The 26,493-nt window shown below is 39.1% G+C and overlaps 1 protein-coding gene across 6 annotated transcripts in view; it reads left to right on the forward strand.

Moving 5' to 3' along the window:
• Positions 1 to 241: 241 nt before the first annotated feature.
• Positions 242 to 26,493, forward strand: part of RAPGEF2 (Rap guanine nucleotide exchange factor 2) — a 336,200-nt gene continuing 309,948 nt past the window's right edge. For all 6 annotated transcript variants that reach the window (XM_072621383.1, XM_072621386.1, XM_072621387.1 and 3 more), the window contains exon 1: positions 242 to 1,070. In XM_072621383.1, coding sequence (XP_072477484.1) covers positions 1,002 to 1,070 — 69 coding nt within the window. In that variant the 5' untranslated portion in view covers positions 242 to 1,001. The remainder of the gene's footprint in view (positions 1,071 to 26,493) is intronic.

Raw genomic sequence — 26,493 nt, forward strand, 5'->3', positions numbered from 1 at the left:
GTCCGGGGGGCCGGCAGAGCGAGTAGACTGAGCCTCCGAGGAGCGGCGGCGGCGCTGGCCACGGGGCTTCGCTGCGGCCAGACTTGAGAGCCCGCGGAGGAGCTCGCCTCTCCCTTTCCTTCCTCTGGGGCCAGAAGCTGCGGCGGCGCCGAGACTCCCGGGGGAGATTCGGAGGAGGGGGCGAGAGCTGCGGGTCCTGACGCCCCGAGACCTCGGAGCGCCTGGGGGGCAGCGCGCTCCGCACCCCAGGAGGGGCCGCCGGGCCCTTCCCTCCTCTCCCCCCAGCTACCACTCCCCACCTCCCTAAAAATAACTCAGCCCCAGCGGGGCCAGGAGGAGCCGCCACTGTCACCCGAGAGGAGCCGGGGAGGCGTGTCCGAGTCTTTGGCCCCGGGAGCCAGGGAGCCGGGCGCGCCAGGAAGCCTCCGAGACTAAACTGGGGGAAGGGGGAGAAGGAAGAGTTCACATCCCAGTTCGCCCGGGCCCCGGGGCTGAGGGTCCACGAAGATTCGGGGAGAGCTTTCCTGGGGATTCCGCCCCTCAGGGTCCCGGCCCGTGGAAGTACCCCCGGACTGAGAGGCCCGGGAACGGCGGCCTCGGAAGGAGCGGCGGCCTCGGAGGCGGCGGCGGAGGCGGAGGCAGAGGCAGAGGCAGAGGCAGAGGCAGAGGCAGCGGCCGCGCTACGAGCGCCGCCTCCTGCTCTTCTCCCCCTCCCCCAATCTCCTCCCCTTCCCTCCCCTCCTCGCTCTTCCCTTCTCCTCCCCTCCCCTGCCTTCTCTTCCCCTCCCCTCCCTACTCCCTGGCCCGGCCGGCCAGGCCAGTGTCCGCGGGAACCCCCTGCGGACCCTGCGCCCCAGGCCCCCTGCGGCTGCGCTGCTGCGCCGCTTCGCTGCGGGCCGACGGATCGAGAAACGGAGGAAACGTCTGAGCCTGAGCGGGGCCCGGGCCAAGCTCCTCTGGTGCTGGGAGGAACAGCCCCAGCCCGGCCCCGCGGGGGGGAGATGGCGTCCTACGTGGATAACAGCTTCCGCCAGGCGGTGATGAAGAACCCGGCCGAAAGGAGCCCCCAGGTACCGGCCCCCGGCCCCCGCGTGGCTCGTCAGCCCTGGCGACGGCCTTTCCCAATTTGCACTACTTTTCCTTCCCTTTCTCAAACCCTCTGTCCAGCCACTTTTCACACCCCTCCTGCCCCCTGCCCATGACCATTTCCACCCCCCCCCCCACGCTGTCTTTGCCTTTCCCTCACTACTCCACACCTTCCCCTTTGCAACTATCCCTTCCCATCCCCTTGCGTTGGGATATTCCTCCAAGTCCTGGGTGAATGATTTGAGTTCCCTTGTCAGCCTCTTATCTTCGGTCTTCCCTCCCTCTCCCTTCTATTGCCTCCTATTCAGCGATCAGCCCCACTCCCTCCCCCCCTCCCCCACTTCAGGGTTACTGTGGGCCATCGGTCAACAACTTCTTGTAAACTAGGAGATCTTTCTCCTGGGACACTTCTTTTCCTCCGCAAGGGGCCATTTCAAGTTTTAGTTCTAGGTCTTTATGTCTCTTTTTCTAATAATATGTAGAGGGAAGCTCAGGGGAACGTGCAAAAGTGGAGGTGCACTGTTGGCTAGGTTAGTTTTGTACAGCGCTATCAAAATACTGAATTTAATATTTTGAAATTCTTTTTCCTCTTCAGGAGAGAAATGTTGAGGTGTGTGTGTGTGTATGTTTCATTTTGCCTAATGGTTCCCTTTAAAGAGGGGATGCTGAGTCCCTTACCCCCTACCCCAGTGTGAAAATATTGTTCTAATACCAGAGATGGTGCTCTTGAAATGTTTGTAGTTTAAATTACCGTACTGACCGCAAATCAGGGATATTTACATGCATAGGTAGTAATGGTATTTGAACAATTTGCATAAAAGTGAACCGATTCTTTTGCATTACCTAATCTTTTTCAAGTAGATAGTTCTTTAACCTTTAGAAACTTAAATTTGATGAGTTTTTTTAAGGGAGAAGTGGCATTTGGCTGCTTTACACTGCATTTGAGATGAGGGAAATTTTATAGCAATGTGGTTTGACTTTTTCCCCCTTTAGCGGGTTGTTTTTTTTTTTTTTTTTGCAGCTGACTGGATTATGCTAAACTACAACATATTCTTTCAGTTTTGAATTGGTGACTAGATGCTATGCTGCTTCCAACTGTCTTAAGACAAATAAGCTCTTACTGATCCCTAACACAAGCTGCAGTTCTGAAACTGAGTTACTTAATTCATTAGACTTTAATGCCATCTGTCCTGTCTTCATGATGTCCTCTTTCTCTGAGTTGGTTGTGTCCTATTTTCAGGAGGCCTATTTTTTTGCTTACCCTCCCCCCCACCTTTGGATACTATTAATTATTTCTTTCCCCCTTCAAGACAAAAAGAAGCAAGCAAGATAGAGCATGAACGTTTTATATAGGTTTATAACCTCATTTTGACAGAAGTCCAGAGGATGGTATGAGAATCTTACTTAAACATTTCCCAGGGAAGTCGATGTAGTGATATCTGGGAGCTTGCAGAATGATTGCATACATTGACTAACTGTGCAAGACTGTAATTTTATAAGTAAAATTATTTTAATCTGTCTCTAGAAAGATCCTTCCTAAAACACTCCTACAGCTGAAAAAGGAAGGTTCTCTACCCATGCATAGTTTTCCCTTTTTATGTGCCCCTGTTTCATCCAGTATTTGCTTTATATTTGGCAGCCATGCCAAATATTTCTCCATGTGTAAATGGATGGCTCAGTAGGGGTACGATTTGAAAAGCAAATTTCAGTTAGATATTTCATTTTCTTTCAAGGATGCTGTTTGAAATATGAAGTGAAATCACATGTTTAGAACCTTAGAACCCCAGAAGGGTAGTTGGGAGATGATGTAAGTGTCCTTTAGTGCAGATTAGAAAAAGAACATTGTGGTTGGTCAGTTAGTAGACTGGCAATTTCTCAGAAACCAGTCATTCAGGTGGTGGGGCATCAAACTAGGCTGGATGAGACAAAACCTCTTCTGTGACAGCTGAAAGCGTGTGCCAAATAAAATGAACTGTTAAACTTTCCTGTTTCTGTGCCAATTCTGTAGAATAGAATAAAATGGATGTAGCATAGAAATTAGTCTGAATGGAATAAGGAGCCAAAGCAAGAAACCAGGTTCTCTAGGCAGCTAAATTCAGAACTTAAAAAAGTGACCTAGAACCTTTCAGAGAGTCATCTTGGTAAAGAAGCTTGGAATCATAGATTTAGAGGTGGAAGTTATCTAAGTCATGGGCTTAGATGTCAAATCCAACTCCTTTATTTTATAATGTAGGGAAACTTCGAGGTTAGGTAACTTGGTCAGGGTCACACAACTACTAAATAGTCTCTTGTACACTGACTACAGTTTCTACGTATTGTTAGACAAGATTCTCCTTAGGTGTAATTGAGCCAGTATGAAGGACTAAGGATCGGTTAAAGGAGCTGGGGATGTTAGCATGTTTAGCCGGGGAAGAGAAGGCAGGAAGGAGGAGCTGAGGTATGTGATAGGATAGCTGTCTTCAAGTTTCTGAAGGACCCACCATTACAGGTGGATGGTACTTCTGTTTGGCTCTTGGTGAGACTTAGGGAACAATAGATAGAAGTTGTAAAAAGGCAAATGGAGATTTGACTTAAGGGTCAAGGGATGGGGGAGAGTTGGGGGCGAGGTACCTCCTAGCTATTGAGTTATCTAAAAATGGAACAAGGAGATAGAAGGTCTTGTTGAGGCTGTTAGAACTCTTGTCATGTATGTTATAGAAGGGTTTGTAGAGTTTCATTTTGGATGATTAGGTGGTCTCTGAGACCTTTCAACTCTGTGATGTGGTTTTGTGAAAACTTTTTGGTATTTAAAAAGAATCCATTCTCATTTGAGTATTAATATTAAAGTAAGCTATTTACCTTAGTGAATATTCCATCCAGCAGTCTAAATGTGAGCTATTGTTTTACACCTGTATTTTTAAATGCTGAGAGAAGAGAAATTCTTTCTTCTCTCCCTCTCCCCCTTTAATCGTTCCCTAATTGATAAAACTATGTTTAAATTTTTTCTTTCATATTATATCATATTCTGTTAATATAGTAGTAGGAAAGTTTTACAGCTCTTGAACTAATGGGGTTAGAAATCTATACATTTAGTAAAAGCAAGCTTACTAAATTAAAATTTTGATTTTGGACTCTCAGATGAAAAGATTAGTAAAAATATTCTTTTTTGTTTCTTAGAACATCATAATGGATCTTTGCAACTTGTATAATACTGGGCAGGGACATTTTAGAGGATCAGGATAGAGTTGGGGAAAATCAGAATAAAAAAGTTTTTACTGCTAAATAATATTTGTTTCGAAACTTTTTTTAACCACCCTACCCTAGAATTTTAGTTTGTGATTCAACCTAAATGTTTTGTATTTAGGTCAATCAATTGTTCTGAAAAATTGTGATGACATAACATGTAGCCTCCATAGTTAACTGACTAAGTGGACAGATAGTTGAAGGAACTTCTGTTTAAACAGGGCGATTTAGATAATTAGGAAAGAGAGTTTATTTTTGAAGTATGTATCATTAAGCATTTCAAGGTTTTCCTCTGAGTTTGATTTCAGCATCTTTGATAGAGGAGGCATGTTAAGGAAGAAAAATACATCATTGCCACCTTTTGAAAAGCCAAAATCTAATGACAAAAATTCACTTCATTATGTGCGCTATTTACAAGGGGTCTGAAAACCTGACCGGACTGCTGTAGTCAATGGAGTACTGTGTTCAAGGAGCCAAAAAACCTCAGAAAATAATAATAAAAAGAGACATGTGCATGCTTACGTTGTTCAGGTTACTTCAGTTGGAAAAAAACCCCACCAGCTCTCTTAAAGTAATTGGTTTTTAAAAACTATTTGGGTTGATGACTTAAATGTTAAGTTCCATCACTAAACAAATTTAATGAAGTAACAGAAGTAAATAAATTGCAAACAGCGTCATCCCTCAAGGCTTCCTATAATGAAATGATTTTTCTAAACTATGTTAGTAACTTAGTGGTTTCTAACCCTTTGAAAGGCTCCTGTCTGTTGAGGCTTAATGTTTTTAACATTTCAGGTAGAACAGCATCTAATCTCACTCTCGCACATAATGAGTACCTCTTTTGAAAGTTCCATCTAATCGGTTTTGAGTTACTTTTCTAAATATGCCCCCTTTAACATTTTGTCTTGCAAAAAGTAAAGATAAACTTAGATTGATGCAGAACTGTTGGAATTTTTGGGGAATGGTTAGTTCACTTGAATATATTGATTCAGTTGCTAAAGCTGGCTAGATTGTCTCAGACTCACTGAACTATGTTAACTTTCTACAGATAGTCGTTAGCAGATATTTTGTGCCATAAGGAAAGATTGAATCAGTGCCTTTGACCCAACTCCTTGATAGAAGTACCTGTCTAAAAGGATCTGAATCTGTCTCTATTTCTTTGGCATGTATTTAACTGTCAAACATTTAGAAAGAACAATGGTTTAATTATGAGAAAGGAATTTGAATATAACAGTGAAATTTTCCACTCAAAATAAGTTCTTTAGTACCATTGTTTGTGAACACAATCGCATCATTCCATTTGACAACTGATGCTTTGATTCTGCTAAAGCTCAGTTCTAAATAGTTACTTTTTTTGATTCAAGAGTTTATATTCCTAAATAACAACCAGGCCTTTTTTTCTTTCTGTTATTCTTTCTGAGATCGTCAGCTTAAAAAGAAAATGGTTGTAGTTTCTCATTTTTGATACTTAGATAACCTGGATCCATAATCTTGCAAATGGCAACAGTCCCACCTCTGATGAAAATCACAACCCCTCCATAGCTCCCATTCCTTTGTGATAATCATCTGTATTATCATTTCCGTATTCCCTTGTTAGAGGATCTTTTTATAGGGGATCTGAAATGTGTTCTGGAGGCTTTCCATTCGTTCTCCAGACATTTTGTGGATACCCTCAAATTGTATATCCCTCAGGTTGTCCTATGAAGAGGTTGTCCCTAGGATCCTAGGTTTAGAGCTAGAAGAGATTTTTAGATATCAAGTCCTTTTCTACTCACTTTACAGAGGAGAGATCCAGAGAGGTTGAGTGTCCATGGTCACATAGCCTAGTATTTATCTTATGTGGGATTTAAACACAGGTCTTCCTGACTTCAAGGCTGTCCCCTATAACATGCTGTCTCTGTATTCAACTTGTCCTTGACTTTTTTTTTCTTTTGAGGTTGTAGGTAAAAAGAAATTATAAACTATAATTGGCATAAAAATCTGTAACATGGCTAAGTTATATTAGCATAATGATAGATTTGCTGTAACTACACGCTGTGCCTCTTTTCTAGTGTTAGTGTTGTGGAAGCTTTTGTATTTTAAGATATCATTGGCATATTTAGTAATTAAAAATAATTCTTTAGCTTTCTATGCACATGTTGGCTATGGCACAAGATTAGTCATTTCCAACAAAGATCTTATAAGTAGGTTGTTGGTTTAGAGTATAAGATTTTTCTTGAAATGGTAGCTCTCCAATTGGTAGTCTTTTAAAATTAAAACTGATAATATATAATTTTGGGATACTCCCTGGCATATGGTATAAAATTGCTTAATATTCTTTTTAAAAAATTTTATGGGTGCTTTTTCTTGTTTTCTTACACTGCTGTTACTTCTCAGCCATCACCCAAACTCCTCTGTGACTGAAAATTAAGAAAAAAAATTACAATGTGTTTTTCCCTCTCAACAAGTATGAGAGTGTGTGCAACCTTCTCCACCAATATTTCACTATCTCTTTTCTCAAGAGTAGTCTGATAACCAATATGAGTTGCTTATGTTTGTTTCTAATGCAACTTTTTGGAAACAAAAGTGTTTGAAAGGGGGCTAGTTTTATGTTATTTGGGTCTTTCCTGGTCAGTTACCTATAGGAAATGAAACTGAAGTCTAATTGAAGTAATATCACTCAGGTAACATCGAAGTGAAGAGATTTGGGGGCTGGGTAAGACCTTAAGGGCTCAATTACCAGAACTGTTTATGTCTCATGCTTCCTTTATGCCTGATTAAATTTTATGCATTTCTGAATATTCCCCTAGACTTCTTAAAGTTTGAAGTGAGATGAATTTTGAGAGTTTGAGTGATCTCCTTAGGGACACTCCCATAAGCTATGGAAAATCCTACACAAGTATAAGACATGCTCTTTGGACCAGTGAGAAAGAAGTACTTTTGCTTGGGCTTGATGAAATATTTCATATTCTAATAATTTTTCTGCTAATGTTAAACAAGAGTTACATGTGCAGTCACTTAAGAATTCTAGTTCATTTGAAAAAATACTCATGAAGTTATCTCTCTTGTGTTTCTAGTAGTTCTTAAAAGTCTGGGAATGACATTCTGGATAAAGAAGACTCCTACACTATATTGCAACAAAACTTGCTTTTGTGGTCATTCGATTACCAATTTTTTTGTAGGCCATTTGGATTAAAATGTAGTGAAAGAGTTGTGTCACCCATGCATATGGTTGTAGCTGCTGCTATCTACATTGAGAGGTGACTGACAGAGGCTTCTGGATCCTTCATGTGAAGCATGGCTTTGGGCACTCTGTACTAGTGAAAGGAAAGAATCTTAGATCTTAAGGTGTAGGAGACCTTCGAGGCCATCTAGTCCAGCCTAGAGGAAGCTAAGGTCCAGAGACCTTGAGTGACATATTCATTGTCACAACTGGACAAATTTGAACCCAGGTCTTCTGACTCCACATCTGGCATCTTCTGTCACACTCCAATGCAGTGCCTCACTAGCCTTTTGCCTCTTACTTTGATAGATTTCAAGTAGGGTATTAAATTTTATCATTGTTATTATTTTGGTGTACACTGGGATTTCTTCATTGCAGTGAACTCTCTACAGAGAGTTATACAGATACAGATCTGAAATTCTGAATTGAAAATTTTAAGTGACTTGCTCTTGGGTCACATAGCCAGTTTGTATGAACTGAAGAAGGGTTTGAACTTTTAGCCTTGTGGGAAGATACTTCAGACCTATCACACGTGTCTCACTGCTACTGCAACATTTCCTAGTTGGATTGATCCACATTAAAATGTAACTGGGAAATATTTAACAAAATAAAGAAAACTACAGTAGAACATAGATGTTAATATATTGTTTTCTAAGTCAATGCAGGGATGGATGTGTATTGCTTCTGTTTGAGTCTGACACCATTTTGTGTGAGTGGGATGCCCTACAGGTGGAAGGGCTATATATAACATTCTTGGTCTCTAGAAATAAGCATATCTGGCTTCCCTTATTGATCTAATTATTCAAATATACAATAATTTACATTGTCTGAAAATAGCACTTCTTTTCTTATTTCATATTTGGACAGAACAAAGTCAAGAGGTCCTAAGTGACTTTTTCTCCCACCAGCCCACACATGGATTTAATTATTTGACATTTTTCTTGATATATTGTTATTATTTCCAAGTATATCCCTTCTCTTCCTCTACCTAGAGAGCCGTGCCTTAACAAAGAAAAGAAAAGAGGATAGAAAATAGTTCAAACAATATTAACTAACCCATCAGCTGAGCCTGACAGGATGTGCAATCTTCTGTACCCATCGTTACTGACCAGAGAAGGGAGGGAGGTGCACATGTAGGGTTGGGGAGTTTTGATCTGGAAGATTACTTGTGATGCAGCCAACATAATTATAGTAACTTTTAAGAGTGCCCCTTCCTTTCCTCTCCCTCCTATGTTACACAGGTTAACCACCAATGAGAGACTGTTAAGAGAAGAAATTAGTCACATTTAGCTTTTTTTGTTCTTTTTGGTGGTGGTGGTGGTGGTGGAGGGTAGGGTGAAGGGGTGGGGGTCTATATTGGACATCCAGAAGCCTTAGGCAAGTAGCAGGCAAAAGGGCACTGACAGATGTCAGCAATTAAAGGAAGAGAAATCAGCTGATTGTCACATAATGGCAACTGTTAAAATTGTTATCTTTCTAGGAAAGATCTGAGTCTTGTGAACTGAACTGTTATATCCTAAGAAAGTCCTGCTTTTTAGGAGGCGTGTGTGTAGAGTTGCTTGCTTGTTTCCATTTCTCTTTTTAACATATTAAAAGAAGGCAGCATGATACAGTGTGAAGTTAGAGCACCTGGGTTCACATCCTGTCTCTGGGGTTTAGTGCCTGTGGATAAGTTTACTGGGTTTCATTCTCTTGGTTGCATGTGATGATCTCCGAGGTCCTTTTTAGCTTTTGTTCCTTCTCTGCCGTTTCTACTATTCTTAAGCCCCTTTCCCCTCAACCTGACTTGGAGTAATTGGGCTTAGAAAAAAGTACTCCTCAAATGACTTTAGTTAAAAAGTTTGAGACCAGATAGAAATACGAGATCTTTCTTGGAAGATAATCCTTGGTGGTGGACAACACAGCCTTTTTAGAGACAGCTGGTAGGACAAAGTACAGTAGATAGAATGCTGGTCTGGAGTCAAGAAGACCTGAATTCAATAAGACTTTCAGACGCTTACTAGCTGTGTGACCCTGGGCAAGCCACTTAATTTCTATCTCAGTTTCCTCAACTGGGTTGAGTGTTGCTGAGAAGACTAAATGAGGAAGTATTTGTAAAGTACTTGCCCCAGTACATATTAGGCACTTAACAAATGTTTCCTTCCACTTTGATAATAGCTTATCTCTTAAGAGAATTTGGTTAAAGATCTTAAGGTCCTGTCTTTTGGAGCGACTCTTGCCTCTCTGCCTTTATTGGCCAAGGACTTAGAATCCATTATTTCTAACTAAAAGGATTTTCATTTTACAAATTGCAGCCTGAGGCCTGCATAGTTTCTGCAGATTAGTCAAGATTCAAGCCCATACTCTCTAACTTTGGATCCAGTACGACTTTTACCATACATTGTTGGGACCTGATTGGAAAAGCAGCGAAGAAGAGGATTTTTACGAGGCAGCTAGAGAACAGGGGAAAAAGAAGAGCAGCCTGAACATAGGATCTTGGCTGAGAAAGTGCCATTCATACCTCCAGATAATTCAGGGCATTTGGAATTCTCTTTCTCAGTTTGATTGGACAAAGAATAGAGCTGACTCCCTAGTTACAAACTTTATCCTGAAGAAACCTCTAATTGAAGTCTTGATGAGTAATGGAGGTAGCTGGTAGCGGAGTAGGTGGATTGACCCGAGTTCAAATACATTGTAAAACAAAGCTGTGTGACTCTGGGCAAGTCATTCAACCTCTTTGACTCAGTTTCCTGTCTGTGAACTGGGCGTAATAATAGCACATAGGTTGTCATGAGGACCAAATGACATAGTAATTGTAAAACACTTAGCATAGTGCCTGGAACGTAGTGTTTTAGTTATATTATTATTTCTTTAACTGTGCAGTTAAGGCCTGGTAGAAGGCATATCTGTATTCATTAGAGATTGATACTCTGCTTAACTTAAAGGACTATTTATTACTTCCCCCCTCCAAAAAATTAATATAAACTTTCCCCTTTGTCAACTTCTTCATTAAAAAATTGTTTTATTATTATCGATCATACCAGCAATTAGCAGTTCTTCATTTAATCAAGGAGTCTTTTTCAGAGTTCTTATGAAATGTTGTGAATTTCTGTGTACTAGTAGTTTTGATTCGTAGTTCTTAGAACTTGAAATCTGTGCTCATGTCAATTATTAATTAGCTGCCCTTGTTCACTTGACTGATACCATAGTGGCCCTGTCCTAGGTTTCATCATCTGTGATCTTCCTGAATTAAAAATATAACTGGAACTTGTGATCAAAACCATGCTATTGAGAGAATTGGTGACATTTCTTTGTTAATATTAAGTTCATTAAGTCTTGTTAGCTAACATTTTAAAAATTCTGAACAACTTTGTGAAATGTTAGAAAATTTTCCTTCCTATAGTCTAAAACTGGTATTAAGTATGTGCTGTGAAACTTAACAATGAAACTTTTATTCTAGGAATGCTTTGTAAAATGTTAAATGAGGAATTAATTGAATATGAATAGACGCTTTTGTTTATTAACATCTTTGGATGTTTTATGCATTTGGGGGTGATTGATGAAAAACAAATTAGGAATGAAAATAATACTGTTACACTTCAGATGAATTTTATTTTATTTTGTTTTTTTGGTATCTTAAAGGATCACTGAGTTTGAGAGCACCTTATCCATCAACAAGCATTTATTAAGTCTACTGTTTGCCTTGGCACTCTCTGCTTTGTGTGTTTTATTCATGTGGTAGATGGAGTGACGGAGCTAATATTACTCTTTTATTTGGTGAAGACCTTTAGGAATGTAATTGCATGCATTTTTGAGCATAGGATGCAGAAAGCTGTACACTTTCTCAAAAGCCTCTATGCTTTTCTAAAAAAGTACTGGAGGAGAGATTGAGAATCCTTAAGAGAACATAGCTTTCTTTTCCAATCTTCTAATCTTCGAACTTGAGCTATATTGAGAGGTCCTGAATGAAACACAGGTTGGAAAATTTCAAAGACCACTAGGAATGCTAGACCTAGGAATGCCTAATCCTAATTTAATTTCTCACCTGACTTTTAAAAAATAACTCTGTAGGACCTCAGAAGCCCTTTTTTTCTGTTGCTGATGTCACTTGTTTCTGTTGTCATGCTCCCTGAACAAAAGGAACTCCTTTTTCATGTGTGTATGTTTATATATATCTGTATGTATATATTATATATATATGTATATATATATATATATATGTTTGTGTGTGTATTTCATCAATGGAAGCACTTGAATTCTTTAGACAATCTTAAAGGAAGTAGTTTCAGGTTTTCAGATTAAAATTATTTTATTGCCCCTGACTCTGGTTAAGTTAAAACATTCAATGAGGACAAATGGAAAGGACAGAAGATGAAAATCTTTTAGCATGTTAAGATATTTATGATAATAGTAGCACTGCAGGCTCTTAAGGAAGTCAAGAACATTGTGGTACAGTTGGAATAACCTGTGAATTTGAACCTGGGTCCAAATCTGAGAACTGTCACTTATTGCCAATGAGACCTTGTGTAATCTTTGGGATTCAGTTTTGTGACCTCTCTTTACACCTATCATCCCATGTTCCTATAAACTAAGGTAAAATTAAAATGATATGTTTTTGTCTCTCATGTGTGTTCATTAATATTTCTTGTATAGTTTCTTGGGGGAGTAGTAGGCAACAAGGGAAAGTGAGAAGAGAAAGTGACTTTGTTATTGGAGGCATTCTTCTTGTATGAGCTATGTTGTCTCCAGCATTCTACCTAGAAATAAGAAAATACGTGTATTTCTAAAGGTTTAGTTTCATAAGGTTCATGGAATAAACTTTTTAATTTTCAGATTTACAATATAAAAACAAATTATTAACGTCTTCATTCTTTGATGTGTGCTTTTGAATTCAGTTCAGGTTTTCTGCTTCCCTTTCTTTGTTGGTTATATAGTGGAAGCTGATGAATGAAGAAGAGATATGATGGTGATAATAGAAATGATAATAATTAGTGTTTACATAGTATTCTAAATTTTGCAAAGTGTTTTTACAAATATTGTCTCATTTTATCCTCACAACAACCCTGGAAGTACTTGCCATTATTACAGATAAGACAGAGGTTAAATGATTTGTCCAGGGTTATACAGCTAGTAAATGTCTTGTCTGGATTTGAACTTATTTCTTCTTGACATTGCCCCTATCCACTATGCCACCTAGCTAATATCTGTTTTAGGGAACTTGAGTCACCCAAAATGTGGGTGAAAGATCAGTGGAGTCCTGATCATAACAGGGGTTATAAACTTACATAATGTCCTTAAATCCTCTTCAGAAGAGTGCAATTTTGGCAGGCTGATATTAAGTATTTTTTCTCCATATGTTGACCCATTAGAAGAGCAGCCAGATTACTTTTCATTCTCTTTAGTCATGTCATGCTTTTTAAAAACCATCCATGGTTGTTTCGTATTAATTATTGAATAAGGTTCAGACTCTTTGGATCTGCATTCAAGGCCCTCCATAATTTCCTTTCCCATCTTAATTAATTAATTTATTTAAAAAATTTTTAATGTTTACTTTTTAGTTTTCAACATTCATTTCCACAAAATTTTGAGTTCCAAATTTTCTCCCCATCTCTCCTCTCTCCCCACCCCCAAATGCCTTGCATTCTGATTACCCCTTCCCCTAATCTGCCCTCCTTTCTATCACACCTCTCCCTTCCCTTATCCCCATCTTATCTCGTTTCTTGTAGGGTAAGATAGATTTCTATACCCCATTACGTGTATTTCTTATTCTCAGATGCATGCAAAAACAATCCTCAACATTCATTTCTAAAACTTTGAGTTTCAACTTCTCTCCCTTCCTCCCTCCCCATCCATCTTCACTGAGAAGGCAAGCGATTCAATATGGGCTATATATGTGTAGTTTTGCAAAAGACTTCCATAGTAGTCATGTTGTGTAAGACTAACTATATTTCTCTCCATCCTATCCTACCCCTCATTTATTCTATTCTCTCTTTTGACTTTGTCCCTCCCCAAAAGTGTTTACTTCTAATTACTTCCTCCTCCCATTTGCCCTCCCTATCATCCCCTCCACTCCACTTATCCCCTTTTCCCCTACTTTCCTGTAGTGTAAGATAGATTTTCATACCAAATTGAGTGTGCATGTTATTCCTTCCTTAAGCCAAATGTAATGAGAGTAAGCTTCACTTTTTCCCTTTCACCTGCTCCCTTTTACCCTCCATTGAAAAAGCTTTTTCTTGCCACTTTTATGAGAGATAATTTGCCCCATTCCATTTCTCCCTTTCTCCTCCCAATACATTCCTCTCTCACCCCTTAATTACATATTTTTTAGATATCATCCCTTCCTATTCAACTCACCCTGTGTATATATGTATGTAATCCCTCCAACTATCTAAATACTGAGAAAAGTCTCAAGAGTTACAAATATTATCTTTCCATGTAGTAATGTAAACAGTTCAACTTTAGTAAGTCCCTTATGAGTTCTCTTTCCTGTTTACTTTTTTATGCTTTTCTTGATTCTTGTGTTTGAAAGTCAGATTTTCTATTCAGCTCTGGTTTTTTCATCAAGAATGCTTGAAAGTCCTCTATTTCATTGAATAACCATTTTTCCCCCTGAAGTAGTATACTCAGTTTTTCTGGGTAGGTGATTCTTGGTTTTAATCCTTGTTCCTTTGACTTCTGGAATATCATATTGCAAGCCCTTCAATCCCTTAATGTAGAAGCTGCTAGATCTTGTGTTATTCTGATTGTATTTCCACAATACTCAAATTGTTTCTTTCTAGCTGTTTGCAATATTTTCTCCTTGACTTAGGAACTCTGGAATTTGACTGCAATATTCCTAGGAGTTACTCTTTTTGGATCTGTTTCAGGTGGTGATTGGTGGATTCTTTCAATATTTGTTTTGCCCCCTGGTTCTAGAATATCAGGGCAGTTTTCCTTGATAATTTCATGAAAGATGATGTCTAGGTTCTTTTTTTGATCATGGCTTTCAGGTATTGCCATAATTTTTAAATTGTCTCTCCTGGATCTATTTCCCAGGTCAGTTGTTTTTCCAATGAGATATTTCACATTATCTTCTATTTTTTCATTCTTTTGGTTTTGTTTTATAATGTCTTGGTTTCTCATAAAGTTATTAGCTCTCACCTGCTCCATTCTAATTTTTAAAGAACTACTTTCTTCAGTGAGCTTTTGAACCTCCTTTTCCATTTGGCTTATTCTGCTTTTTAAAGCATTCTTCTCCATATTGGCTTTTTGACCCTCTTCTTCCAATTGAGTTAGCCTATTTTTAAAGGTACTATGTTCTTCAGCATGTTTTTGGGTCTCCTTTAGCAAGCTGTTGACTCACTTTTCATGATTTTCTTGCATTGCTCTCATTTCTCTTTCAAATTTTTCTTCCACCTCTCTTACTTGATTTTCAAAATTCTTTTTGAGCTCTTCCATGGCCTGAGACCATTGCATATTTATTTTGGAGGTTTTGGATGCAGAAGCCTTAACTTTTAGGTCTTCCTCTGGTTATATGCATTGTTCTTCCTCAACTGAAAGTAGGGAAGAAAATACCTGTTCACCAAGAAAGTAGCCTTCTATAGTCATATTTTTTTCGCCTTTTTTGAGCATTTTCCCAGCCAATTACTTGACTTTTCAGTCCTTTGTCAAGAGGAGGGTATAATCTGGGGACCTGTAAGTTCTCAGTTCCTTCAAGGTGGCGCAATCAAGGGAGAACCATGTACTCTTCTCCTGGCCTGTGGTCTGGTCTGGGAGCAACCACAAGCTCTCTTCTGCCTAGGATCTGCGAGTAGGATTCCCTCTCCAGAGCCTCCACCGGCTCACCAGCCAGTGCTCTTCCTCACCCCGGGACTGCCTCTCAGGACTTTGTGCGACTCTGCTTCACTTCAGTCTTCAAAAATGAAGGACAAACAACAACGATCTTTATAATTTCTTTGATTTTTGTTTGCTATTTGCTTGAGAAAATGAGTTTGCTCACTATTCTTATGATCTTTGTATAACTAACATTTGATAGGAGGGATAGAAGTCAAACCTTCGGATATGGTTTGGGGCACTCCTTCCCTGTTAAAGGATTGTTATCAGAAAATTGACTTGTATCTTAAAATGAAATAGATTCCTCTAGACTAGGAATATGTAGGAGGGCAGATAGATATAATTTTAGTCCAGTACTCCCTCTCTGAGGAGACCAGAGTGACCAACCTTGTGGCCCCAATCTCATGCTCCCCTCCAAGCAGGAATCAAAAGTAGCTGCTCAATTCCCTCAGGGTCTGTAAGCCAAAGGCTACAAAAATGAATGATGCCACTGCAGTGGCTGCTGCTGGCAGGGCCAGACTTCATTCCCATCTCACCCAGGTGAAAGAGCTTTCTCACTGACCTTTGAGCTGTCTTTGATGTTTGTGGATTGAGCAACCTGGGAACCACAGGATTCCAGCTCCTGAGGCCTGCTCCAGTCTTGTCCCTGGGCTGGAAATATCTTTGACTCTGTCGTTTTGTGACTCCTGCTGCTCTAGAATTTGTTTAGAGTCATTTTTTATAGGTATTTTATGGGCTCTGTGGGGGAGCTTCTACAGGTTTGTCTTTCTACTCCACCATCTTGGCTCCATTCCCATCTTAATTTGTAATACTCCCATCTAGGCACTTAGCGCTGTAGCCATGATGGACACCTTAGAACTGCGATAGAAAGGATCATAGAGCTAGAAGGGAATTTGGGGCCCACGGGGCCATCATTTTATAGATGATGGAACTGAGGCCAGATATGTGAAATAACTTGACCGTAAGTCTCTTCTGCTTCTACCTTTGCTCAGATAGTTTGCTTAGGGGAACATTTACTCACTTTGCCCTTGTTCCTTTTTATTTTGATCATAAAAAGCCCACCCATCTATCAAGGCTCATTTCAATCCCCTATCCTTCATCCATTCCCTCCCTCTGTACCTCCATGTTGTTTTCCCTTAGATACTTAGTTTGTTGCTTATATGTATCTTCTAAGGTTATTGTATATTATTTTTTATTCATGATTTGGTTCATATGGTTCATATTCATTCTCATGAGGTCATGGACCTGTGCTTTACCTTAATCTTTATATTGACTGGTTCCTTATTCTATATTTTTCATGTATTAGGAGTTTAACATGTTTAAGTTGAAAGAGTTCATGAACTCATTTTATGAGTTATCTATGAATATGATGAACATGGTAATTGGTGTTGACAATAAATTCGAACTCTTTTCTTTCCAGTGCTCAGTATAATGCATTACTTTATATTGTGCTGTCTATAGTGGTATATTACTTTTCATATATTAAAAAAGTATCTTGGAAAAAAAAGATGCTAAGACGAAGCAATGTACTCTTTATCTTTTTTACTTTAGAAATTGATTAACGTAATTTTTTACAAGCATAGATTAGAACTTATTTTAGTGATATGGTTGTGTTAAAGCCGTCAACCATTCTGGTTCCCATTTATTTTGCCAGTATTATTTCATATTACTCCTCTTTATACTTTCTTTTCTAGTCAAAACCAAATTATTAACTGTTTTCTCTATAGAAGATTCTATCTTACATTTCTCTTTCTACCTTTGTACAAATGGTTTTCCACATCTGGGCTGTACCTCCACCTTTCCCACCTTTCTTCAAAGTACCAGCTTAGGCACCACTTGTACAGAATTGACCTCATCACTTTCCCTCCCCACAGTTTTAGTTTTAGCACTCTGCCCTTCTTGAGATTACTTTGCTTTATTCTGCATATATTTTGTATTTTCTCCTCATCCCTCAGTAGAATGTAAATTTCTTGAGAATGGGATGTTTTATTTTTTTATTGGATATCCAGTACTGAGCACTTTGTCTTGCACATAGATACTCTAGAAATGTTTGCTGAATTGAATTTACTTATATCACTTAACAAACCTTATTTTGAATGGAATAGTTAAATTCCTGCCTAAATGCTTTACTTACTTCTATAGAGTAGTGCTACTAAAACCATATCCAATTATTTGGGGGAAAAATTTATATACAGAGTGTCTCAAAAGTCTTATTGGAAGCTTATTAAACTTGACTGAAATTTTTGGGACTGAATTTTAAAAGTGCAATATATCTGGTAATTCCGTGGGTAATTCATTCCTTGGGAAAGGGTGAGAATGTAATGTGGATTTTTTTTTTTTACATTTTCTTTCCATATTTCTAAACTGGCTTTATTTTAGTGCATTTGGAAGGATTTTGGGTTACAAATCATAAGTGGTCAGTATCCCTGAAAAACCTCTCCTCATTCTAGTCATGAATATGACTTGTGCCTTCCACTTGTGGTTCCCTGTGTCAATCCTTTGGGGATCAGAGTAAGGAAATTTCTTTTGACTAAATTCTAGAATCTAAAGAATATTAGAACAGGAAAGAAGCTCAACAATCATCCGTTTGAATGCTTTCCTTTTTTCATATGAAACCACTGAGTCTCAGAGAGGTCATGGCTTGGGCAAGGTGACCAATCTCCCTACTGTGGCATAACTCATACTGTGGTTTCATTAACGTGATATTCACTTTGAAAAGACTCCAATCTCATTTTAGTAGTGTGATTTGGGTAAAATATCATAATATGTCATTTTATATACACATTGATATATGATTTTTATGTTTCTCATTTATTTAATGCAGTTTCTTTGCAGGATATTAAACTGCTTTATAGCTTTGCTATCCTTCCCTAGTGCCTAGTCCCTATCCTTCACTTTGCACTAAACCCCGTTTTTGTCTGATTGTTATCCGACACAGATTACTTTGCATTGGCAGGCATGTTGTGATGTGATTGCTGCAGGTGTGGTTTGTTAATGATGGTAGGTTTGGGGTGTGGTTTGTTAATGATGGTGGGTTTGGGCATCCTATTTCACTTGTGCAATGTAACTCCCTACCAATTTTTGGGATAATCACATTATCAGAGATCCATTGTATGACTTTTAAATAGAATTATCTCTGGGTGGGACCTTCAAGCACTAATCACTCTGTTGATCCTTTTTTCCCCCTCACTAAACAATTCAGGATTTTACTTTTATGCATGATGTAATTTAGTGACTTTTGCTTCATTCTCAGTCTTTTATTTATTAACGTGATCTTTTACAGGATTTCACCTTCTTTTCATTTCAGGGTGCTCCATTTGTGTGTTCTGTCCTCTACTCAGTTTTATTTGATTTGAGTCTCTGAGGTTTCTGTTTCTAAACCAAAGGAACCAGATGTATTAGTTTGTTCCTTCAAAGACTTTTTTCTTTTTCTTTAATTAATTTATTTAACTTTTAACATTCATTTTCACAAAATTTTGGGTTCCAAATTTTCTCCCCATTTGTCCCCTCCCCCCGCCCCAAAACACCGAACATTCTAATTGCCTCTATCACCAATCTGCCCTCTCTTCGGAAGTATCATCCCTCCCTTCCCTTGTCCCCATATTCTCTTTTGTCCTGTGGGGCCAGATAACTTTCTATACCCCTTTACCTGTATTTCTTATTTCCTAGTAGCAAGAACAGTACCCGACAGTTGTTCCTAATACTTTGAGTTCCAACTTCTCTTCCTCCCTCCCTCTCCACCCATTTCCTTTGGAAGGCAAGCAATTCAATATAGGCCATGTCTGTGTAGTTTTGCAAATGACTTCCATAATAGTCGTGTTGTGTAAGACTAACTATATTTCCTTGCATCCTCTCCTGCCCCCCATTGCTTCTATTCTCTCTTTTGATCCTGTCCCTCCCCAAGAGTGTTGACTTCAAATTGTTCCCTCCTCTCATTGCCCTCCCTTCCATCATCCCCCCCACCCTGTTTATCCCCTTCTCCCCCACTTTCCTGTATTGTAAGATAGGTTTTCATACCAAAATGAGTGTGCATTTTATTCCTTCCTTTAGTGGAATGTGATGAGAGTAAACTTCATGTTTTTCTCTTACCTCCCCTTTTTTCCCCTCCACTAAGAAGTCTTTTGCTTGCCTCTTTTATGAGAGATAATTTGCCCCATTCCATTTCTCCCTTCCTCCTCCCAATATGTTTCTCACCCCTTAATTTCATTTTTTTAAGATATGATCCCATCCTATTCAATTCTCTCTGTGCTCTCTCTGTGTGTGTGTGTGTGTGTGTGTGTGTGTGTAAGTAATCCCACCCACTACCCAGATACTGAAAAGTTTCCAGAGTTACAAATATTGTCTTTCCATGTAGGAATGTAAAAAGTTCAACTTTTATAAGTCCCTTATGACTTCTCTTTTTTGTTTACCTTTTCATGCTTCTCTTCATTCTTGTGTTTGAAAGTCAGATTTTCTTTTCAGCTCTGGTCTTTTCATCAAGAATGTTTGAAAGTCCCCAATTTCATTGAAAGACCATTTTTTCCCCTGAAGTATTATACTCAGTTTTGCTGGGTAGGTGATTCTTGGTTTTAGTCCTAGTTCCTTTGACTTCTGGAATATCCTATTCCAGGCCCTTTGATCCCTTAGTGTAGAAGCTGCTAGATCTTGAGTTATCCTGATTGTATTTCCACAATACTTGAATTGTTTCTTTCTAGCTGCTTGCAATATTTTCTCCTTGACCAGGGAACTCTGGAATTTGGCCACAGTGTTCCTAGGAGTTTCTCTTTTTGGATCTCTTTCAGGCGTTGATTGGTGGATTCCTTGAATACTTATTTTGCCCTCTGGTTCTAGAATCTCAGGGCAGTTTTCCTTGATAATTTCATGAAAGATGATGTCTAGGCTCCTTTTTTTGATCATGGCTTTCAGGTAGTCCCATAATTTTTAAATTGTCTCTCCTGGATCTATTTTCCAGGTCAGTTGTTCTTCCAGTGAGATATTTCACATTCTCTTCCATTTTTTCATTCTTTTGGTTTTGTTTTGTGATTTCTTGGTTTCTGATAAAGTCATCAGCCTCCATCTGTTCCATTCTGATTTTGAAAGAACTATTTTCTTCAGTGAGCTTTTGAACCTCCTTTTCCATTTGGCTAATTCTGCTTTTGAAAGCATTCTTCTCCTCATTGGCTTTTTGAACCTCTTTTGCCAATTGAGTTAGCCTATTTTTCAAGGTGTTATTTTCTTCAGCATGTTTTTGGTTCTCCTTTAGCAAGGTGTTGACCTGCTTTTCATGGTTTTCTTGCATCTCTCTCATTTCTCTTCCCAGTTTTTCCTCCACCTCTCTAACTTGATTTTCAAAATCCTTTTTGAGCTCTTCCATGGCCTGAGTCCGTTGAATATTTATTTTGGATGTTTGGGATACAGATGCCTTGATTTCTATGTCTTTCCCTGATGGTAAGCATTGTTCTTCCTCATCAGAAAGGAAGGGAGGAGATATATGTTCACCAAGAAAGTAGCCTTCTATGGTCTTATTTTTTTTTCCCTTTTCTAGGCATTTTCCTAGTAGGTTACTTGACTTCTGAGTGTCCTCTCTACCCCCACCTGGCCGCCAGATCCACCCAGCCTCCACCCAGCCAGCGCTTGGGGTCTGAGATTCAAATGCTGCTTCCCAGCCTTAGGGCTTTGGGGGGTGGGGCTGCTATTCAGTGTGAGATCAGGTTCAGGTGCTCAGGTGGGGGCAGGGCCACTTCATGGGGCTCAGTTCCCTCAGGGGGTTTATGTGGAAGCCTTCAACAATGGATCCAAGCTCCTGCCTGCTCTGGGAGCCCCACTCCGCTGCTGCCTCTGTTGCTGCTTCCTGAGGAAGCCTGAGTTATGGGGGCACCCCACTCTCCTCTCCGGGAACTGAAAAGCCCCTCTCACTGACCTTTGCTGTCTGTGGGTGGAGGGACCTGCGTGGCCACTGGAGATTCTGTCCCTGAATCCTGCGTGGATCTGCTCCTCTTGGTACCCTGTGGCTGAGACAGGGCTGTGCTGTGATCTGGGTCCAGTGCTCGAGGGACCTTTCGGGTCAGTTTTTCAGGGCTCTCTGGAACAGAAATCTCCTCTGCTCCGTTGTTGTGTGGCTTCTGCTACTCTCGAATTTGTTGGGAGTTCTTCTTTAGAGGTATTTTATGGGCTGTGAGTTTGGAGCTAGCATATGTGTATCTTTCTACTCCACCATCTTGGCTCCTCCCCCAGATTAGATATTTGTAAAGCTCCCAAAGACTTTTTTTCTTTAGCTAAGTAGAGCTTTAAATGTACTTTTTCATTGACTGTCATATTTGTAAAATTCAAATTAATATTTACCTACAAGATTATATTTTAAACAGAAGTAGTCTGTTGTCACATATGACACCAGATTTGACCTTGAAAGTGTCCTCGCTTTTCACTTGGATTATGGACCTAAGGCAATCATATTTAGTTTTGAGTTTGACATTTTGAACATTTCCTGATAGCTTGAAAATGAAATAATCAATGGAGTATTATCAATATTATGTATAAAGATTCCTCAATATGGAATGAGAAACTGCTAGCTTGGCTTGTTCACTAGGGAAAGGTAATTAGGATTTCTCTTAGTATGCACCGTTGGATTTTTAGCAATTCAGTTTGTTTCAGAAGAGGGCATGAGTGATGGACTGAATTACAAATTACTTTTCGTTTAAAATGAATAACAGTTAAGTATGCAGTAGTTACAGTACTGTAGTTCTTTAAGCATTGGTGATTTCACTCCTTCTTTTGACTCAGTGGGGTACATGTTCAAATCTATATGATTTGAAATCCTCTCCCCCTTCCACTCTCCTCCCTACCTTGCCCTTGGTAAAAGAGTTGCTAAGGCCTAAAGCATAATGACCTTGTGGCAAACCTTTGGAGGAAGAGCCTCTTCTAACTTAGCTAGGCTTCTTTTGGACAACCAGCACAGACCTGAGTCTTGCTATACCAAGTCTTTCCAGCATGACAGAATGTGTTTAAAGCATGTCCTTGCTGTCAGAGACTTCAAGGACCCAAAGCCACCTACTTCCAGCCTTGATGAGGCATAGGGCTAGGACTTTAATGATGGATGAGTAGCAGTGATCTCTGTGTTTTAATTTTGTTATATGCAAAATGTTAGCTTGTATACACACACACACACACACACACACACACACACACACACACACACACACGGCGGAGTGGGGTGGAGAAGGGGAACCCAAGAAATATACATTGTTTTCCTGTTGCAAGATAGTTAAGACTAGAGAAATTTTTATTGGTTTGTGCACTGATAATAAAGAATGGTGTTTCTTTATATCATGTGATTTGAAATGTTTAGAAAAATTTCATCTGTAGTAAATGTGTAGAACAACAACCAATGGCCAAGATTCTCTATAATAAGCCATCTCCCATCAAGAATGAATCAGTATATAAGCCCCTGACACACAATGGCCATGTGACTCAGGACATTGTCACTTAACCTCCTACTGTTATTTAATCTAAGCGACTCTTAAATTGCAGAGAGGGTGGTGACCTGCATTGGTAGAGGACAACCTCACCTGGAGGAGCCTGCTTTACCAGTGAAACCATAGGTTCACTATTTCCGGGCAAGGGGTAGGGCACTTGGCAAGAGGGGCATCAGGACAGGTTTGATATAGAAAGTAGTGCTTGCTTGTGAAGGGGAAGTAATTTATACAAAGTTAACTGTTTTAGTATAGAATACCCCTCCTGAAAGCTGTGTTGGTGTCCTGGAAGAATTGATTTACCTCTAAAAGTTTTCTCCCAGTAAATTTCATCACAAGATGATCAGCCTCATTGTTATTACCCACTATCTTTAAAGTGCATATGTTATTATATGCTCCTGAATAATTTTCTTAAGGGTATTTTTTGGGGAGTGGGATTCTTAAAGCATATCTTTCCTCCCATATTCAGATTGTGTGAGGAAAGATAGTCTTAATGAATTATAAAACTTTATTTCTTTCAGATCTATATGGAACAAACTACAAATAGACTTTCAAATCAGAGGCCTGCTAGGACCCTTTCTAATTAGATAAGACCTATTTATTTGGAGTTTACAAATGAAGAATTTATGAAAGTTTGTCAGCACCTTAGGGGTGATCTAGAAGTAGGTCCAGTGATCTGGAGGGAACATTCACCTAGCTGTAGCAGTTAATTAGCAGTTGATGTTGCTGGTATTGGCTGACAAGACTTTTCTCCGTGAAGGTTGCCTCCCTTCATTATTGGCTGTGTGGGCCAAGTTGGAAGCAGAGCTGCTATTTGGGGAACTAGGGACCTACTGCTATTTCTTGGGCTCTTGGGAGCTGGGTCGTGGGGTATCACCACTAAGGTCTGAGAAGATATGGTGGTGAAAGTGGTGGTAGTGGTATGATTTAACCTGGTGCATGTGACCTCGTCTGGATATTTGAATATATTGCTGTTTTTTCTCCTGGCCACCTATTATAACCAATATTTTGAATATTTGCATATGTGTGTGGGGAGCATGTCAAAATATTTGAAACTTGCACTTTTTCTCTGGTGCATTCTGCTTGTATGCCGTTTAACTTCTCTGAACCTGTTTCTTTATTGGTAAAATATGAGTTTTGAATTAATTTCCCCACCTGGCTTCCCTACCTAGAGACTTTTCTGTCTTTACCACCAAGCCCCAGGAAGCTCATCAGTGGGAAAACCTCCTTCAGCACTCAGTACTTATACCGTATCACCACTCTCTGCTCTTTTGATTGGAAGGTGGAGCCTTGAACTCAAAAACTTTAACAGAAGTCTCAGCATAGACATCTCTTTTCCCATCTCACTGAAGAAATGGAATTTCTGTACTAAGTCCCTGTATCAGATATCCACTCCCCTCCTTTTTCAACAACCTTTTGTGGGTTGTTTTCCCCCACTCGATTGTAAATTCCTTGGGGGCAGGGATGGTCTTTCCTATTTTGTATCCCACCACTTAGCTCTATGCCTGTCACATAATATCTTCAGTTTTTTTTTTTTTTTCACTATTGACTTAATGCTATCTGAGGTTCTTTCCATCAAGAAATCTAATTGGTAATCCCATTCTGCTTCCTCTTAAGTACCTGGATGTAAACTCAGCTTTCTAACATGTCCTTCCTTTTCTTACTCTTTTGACTTTGAGACTGGGAGGTAGAGATCAAGACGTTGATTGCTAATTTGTTAAATTAATAATCAGTATCACCATGCAGTGAATGCATGGGGTTCATTTGAATACAAATACTGTTGAGATTTTTTCCTGGATTGATTCCAGAGAAGAGAAATACCTTGGAAAGAGAGGAATATGGAAAAGGGGAGAGAAACTGAAGGGGAGAGACAATTGAAGAGGGTTTTGCTTGGCTTAACACTGGCTGTCTATCCGTCAGGCATGCAGTAAGCATTTATTAAGCCCCTTTATTTTTATATTATTATTATTAAATGTATTATTTATATTTATTAAGCTGCAGTGTGCCAGATTCTGTCCTAAGTGGTCTTTTTTTTACTGTCTCATTTGAGCTTCACAACGGTGCTTTGAAGTATGTGCTTTTTATCTTATATCTTATATTTGACCTCTGAGGTTGTGACTTAGGAAGCAGAATTTTAACTCAGGTCTTCATGACTCCAGGCCTACTGTTCTGTCCACTGCATCATGAGCTTCATCTCTAAAGAAGCTTATAATCTAATGACAGAACTTCAGATTAGGGGACCTTTCTTTTAACTTTGCCTTGTAAGGTTTTTTCTTTTTTTTCCCTTATAGATAGTTTGGGATTTTTAACTTAGCCAGCAGCTGTTAGACTCCATCCTCTTTGAAAATTATTATTAATGATGCTGTTTGGCATTGACTATGTTGGTACTTATCACCATTTCCCTTTAATACATCCTAAGGGAACTTGAAGGCCAGGGAATGAAGTGGTAACATTCATGGGACAGATTAATGTGTATGAAATCAAAATGGACAAAATTGTATTATTTTATTCTGCAACAGTTCTTTTAGACCAAGTTTTACTAGTGGATTAAAAGGTGTATATAGGGGCTGTATCAAATGATAATAGGTTGCCTATTTTGTGGAGGAGCTGTTGGGAAATGACAGTAGTTTGCTACCCAATCCTTCAGAAACGATATGTTGCCTAGAAATATCTTTAATTTTTATTCCTTGGCCTCTTTGGTATAACTTGATTTAGATCTAGAATCCTATACCCTTCACCTGTCAGCACTACTTTGAGGAAATTAATGTTGAAGTGTAATACATTGATTATGGTGACTTGCATAACTGAATAGGAAATAAAAAACTCCATTACAGAGTGACATAAATTCACCCACCGTCTTTTGTTTTCCAATTTTTGTGTCTTTTCCATCTTTATATATGGGAAAGATCTTTTGAATAAATAACTTTATTTTTAGTCAGTTGGTCAGCATTTCCTCATCTTTAAAGTGAGCTGTGTTACCCTGGACCCGTCACTTAACTCAGTTTGCCTCAGCTTTTCATTTGTAAAATGAGCTGGAGAAGAAAATGGCAAAACTACTCCAGTATCTTTGCCAAGAAAAATACGGTCATGAAGAGTGAGATTACGACTCAACAACAATAACAAATTGTTGAATCTCATTGCTGTGGGCATGCCCTATTCACATCTTTGCATTCCATATAGTTCTTTGGTGAGGTGTACCAAACTTAGAGAACTTGTTTTAGAACTTTTTTTACATTTTGTAGATACTAGCAAAATATTTATATTGCCCATTGCTTTACTCTTGTTACATGACTTGTCATGGGTCTTTTTCTGTTCATTAATTTTTTCTCAAAATATCCATTAGGTTGGCTTTATAAGTTTGCTGAATCCGTATCTATTTGTATCTCATTTTTGCCCCCAGGGAAACCCCTCTTTAATTGTCTGTTGCAGAACTCACATCCATATATGTATCACTGGGAGAAGACTTGTATTTTAAAGAGTTTTTGTTCTCCAAATCATTCATTAGGCTTTAGCTAGTAAAAGAGGAAGGAGAAATGGTATTCAAAGATTTTTAGATGGAAAAGCTTGCCATGTGGTTTAAACATTTTAAAAATAGAACTTAACAAATATCAACAATACATGAACATTTCAATATGAGAACAGAGAAGAGGATTATATGTGAAGCTATTAACTTTTTGTATGTACATTTTTTTAATAGTGTGAATTTATTAGAGTAACCAAAATGGCCAACCTATGTCCCCTTCTGAA

Source organism: Notamacropus eugenii, chromosome 6, assembly GCF_028372415.1.
Source record: "Notamacropus eugenii isolate mMacEug1 chromosome 6, mMacEug1.pri_v2, whole genome shotgun sequence".
Lineage (NCBI taxonomy): Eukaryota > Metazoa > Chordata > Mammalia > Diprotodontia > Macropodidae > Notamacropus > Notamacropus eugenii.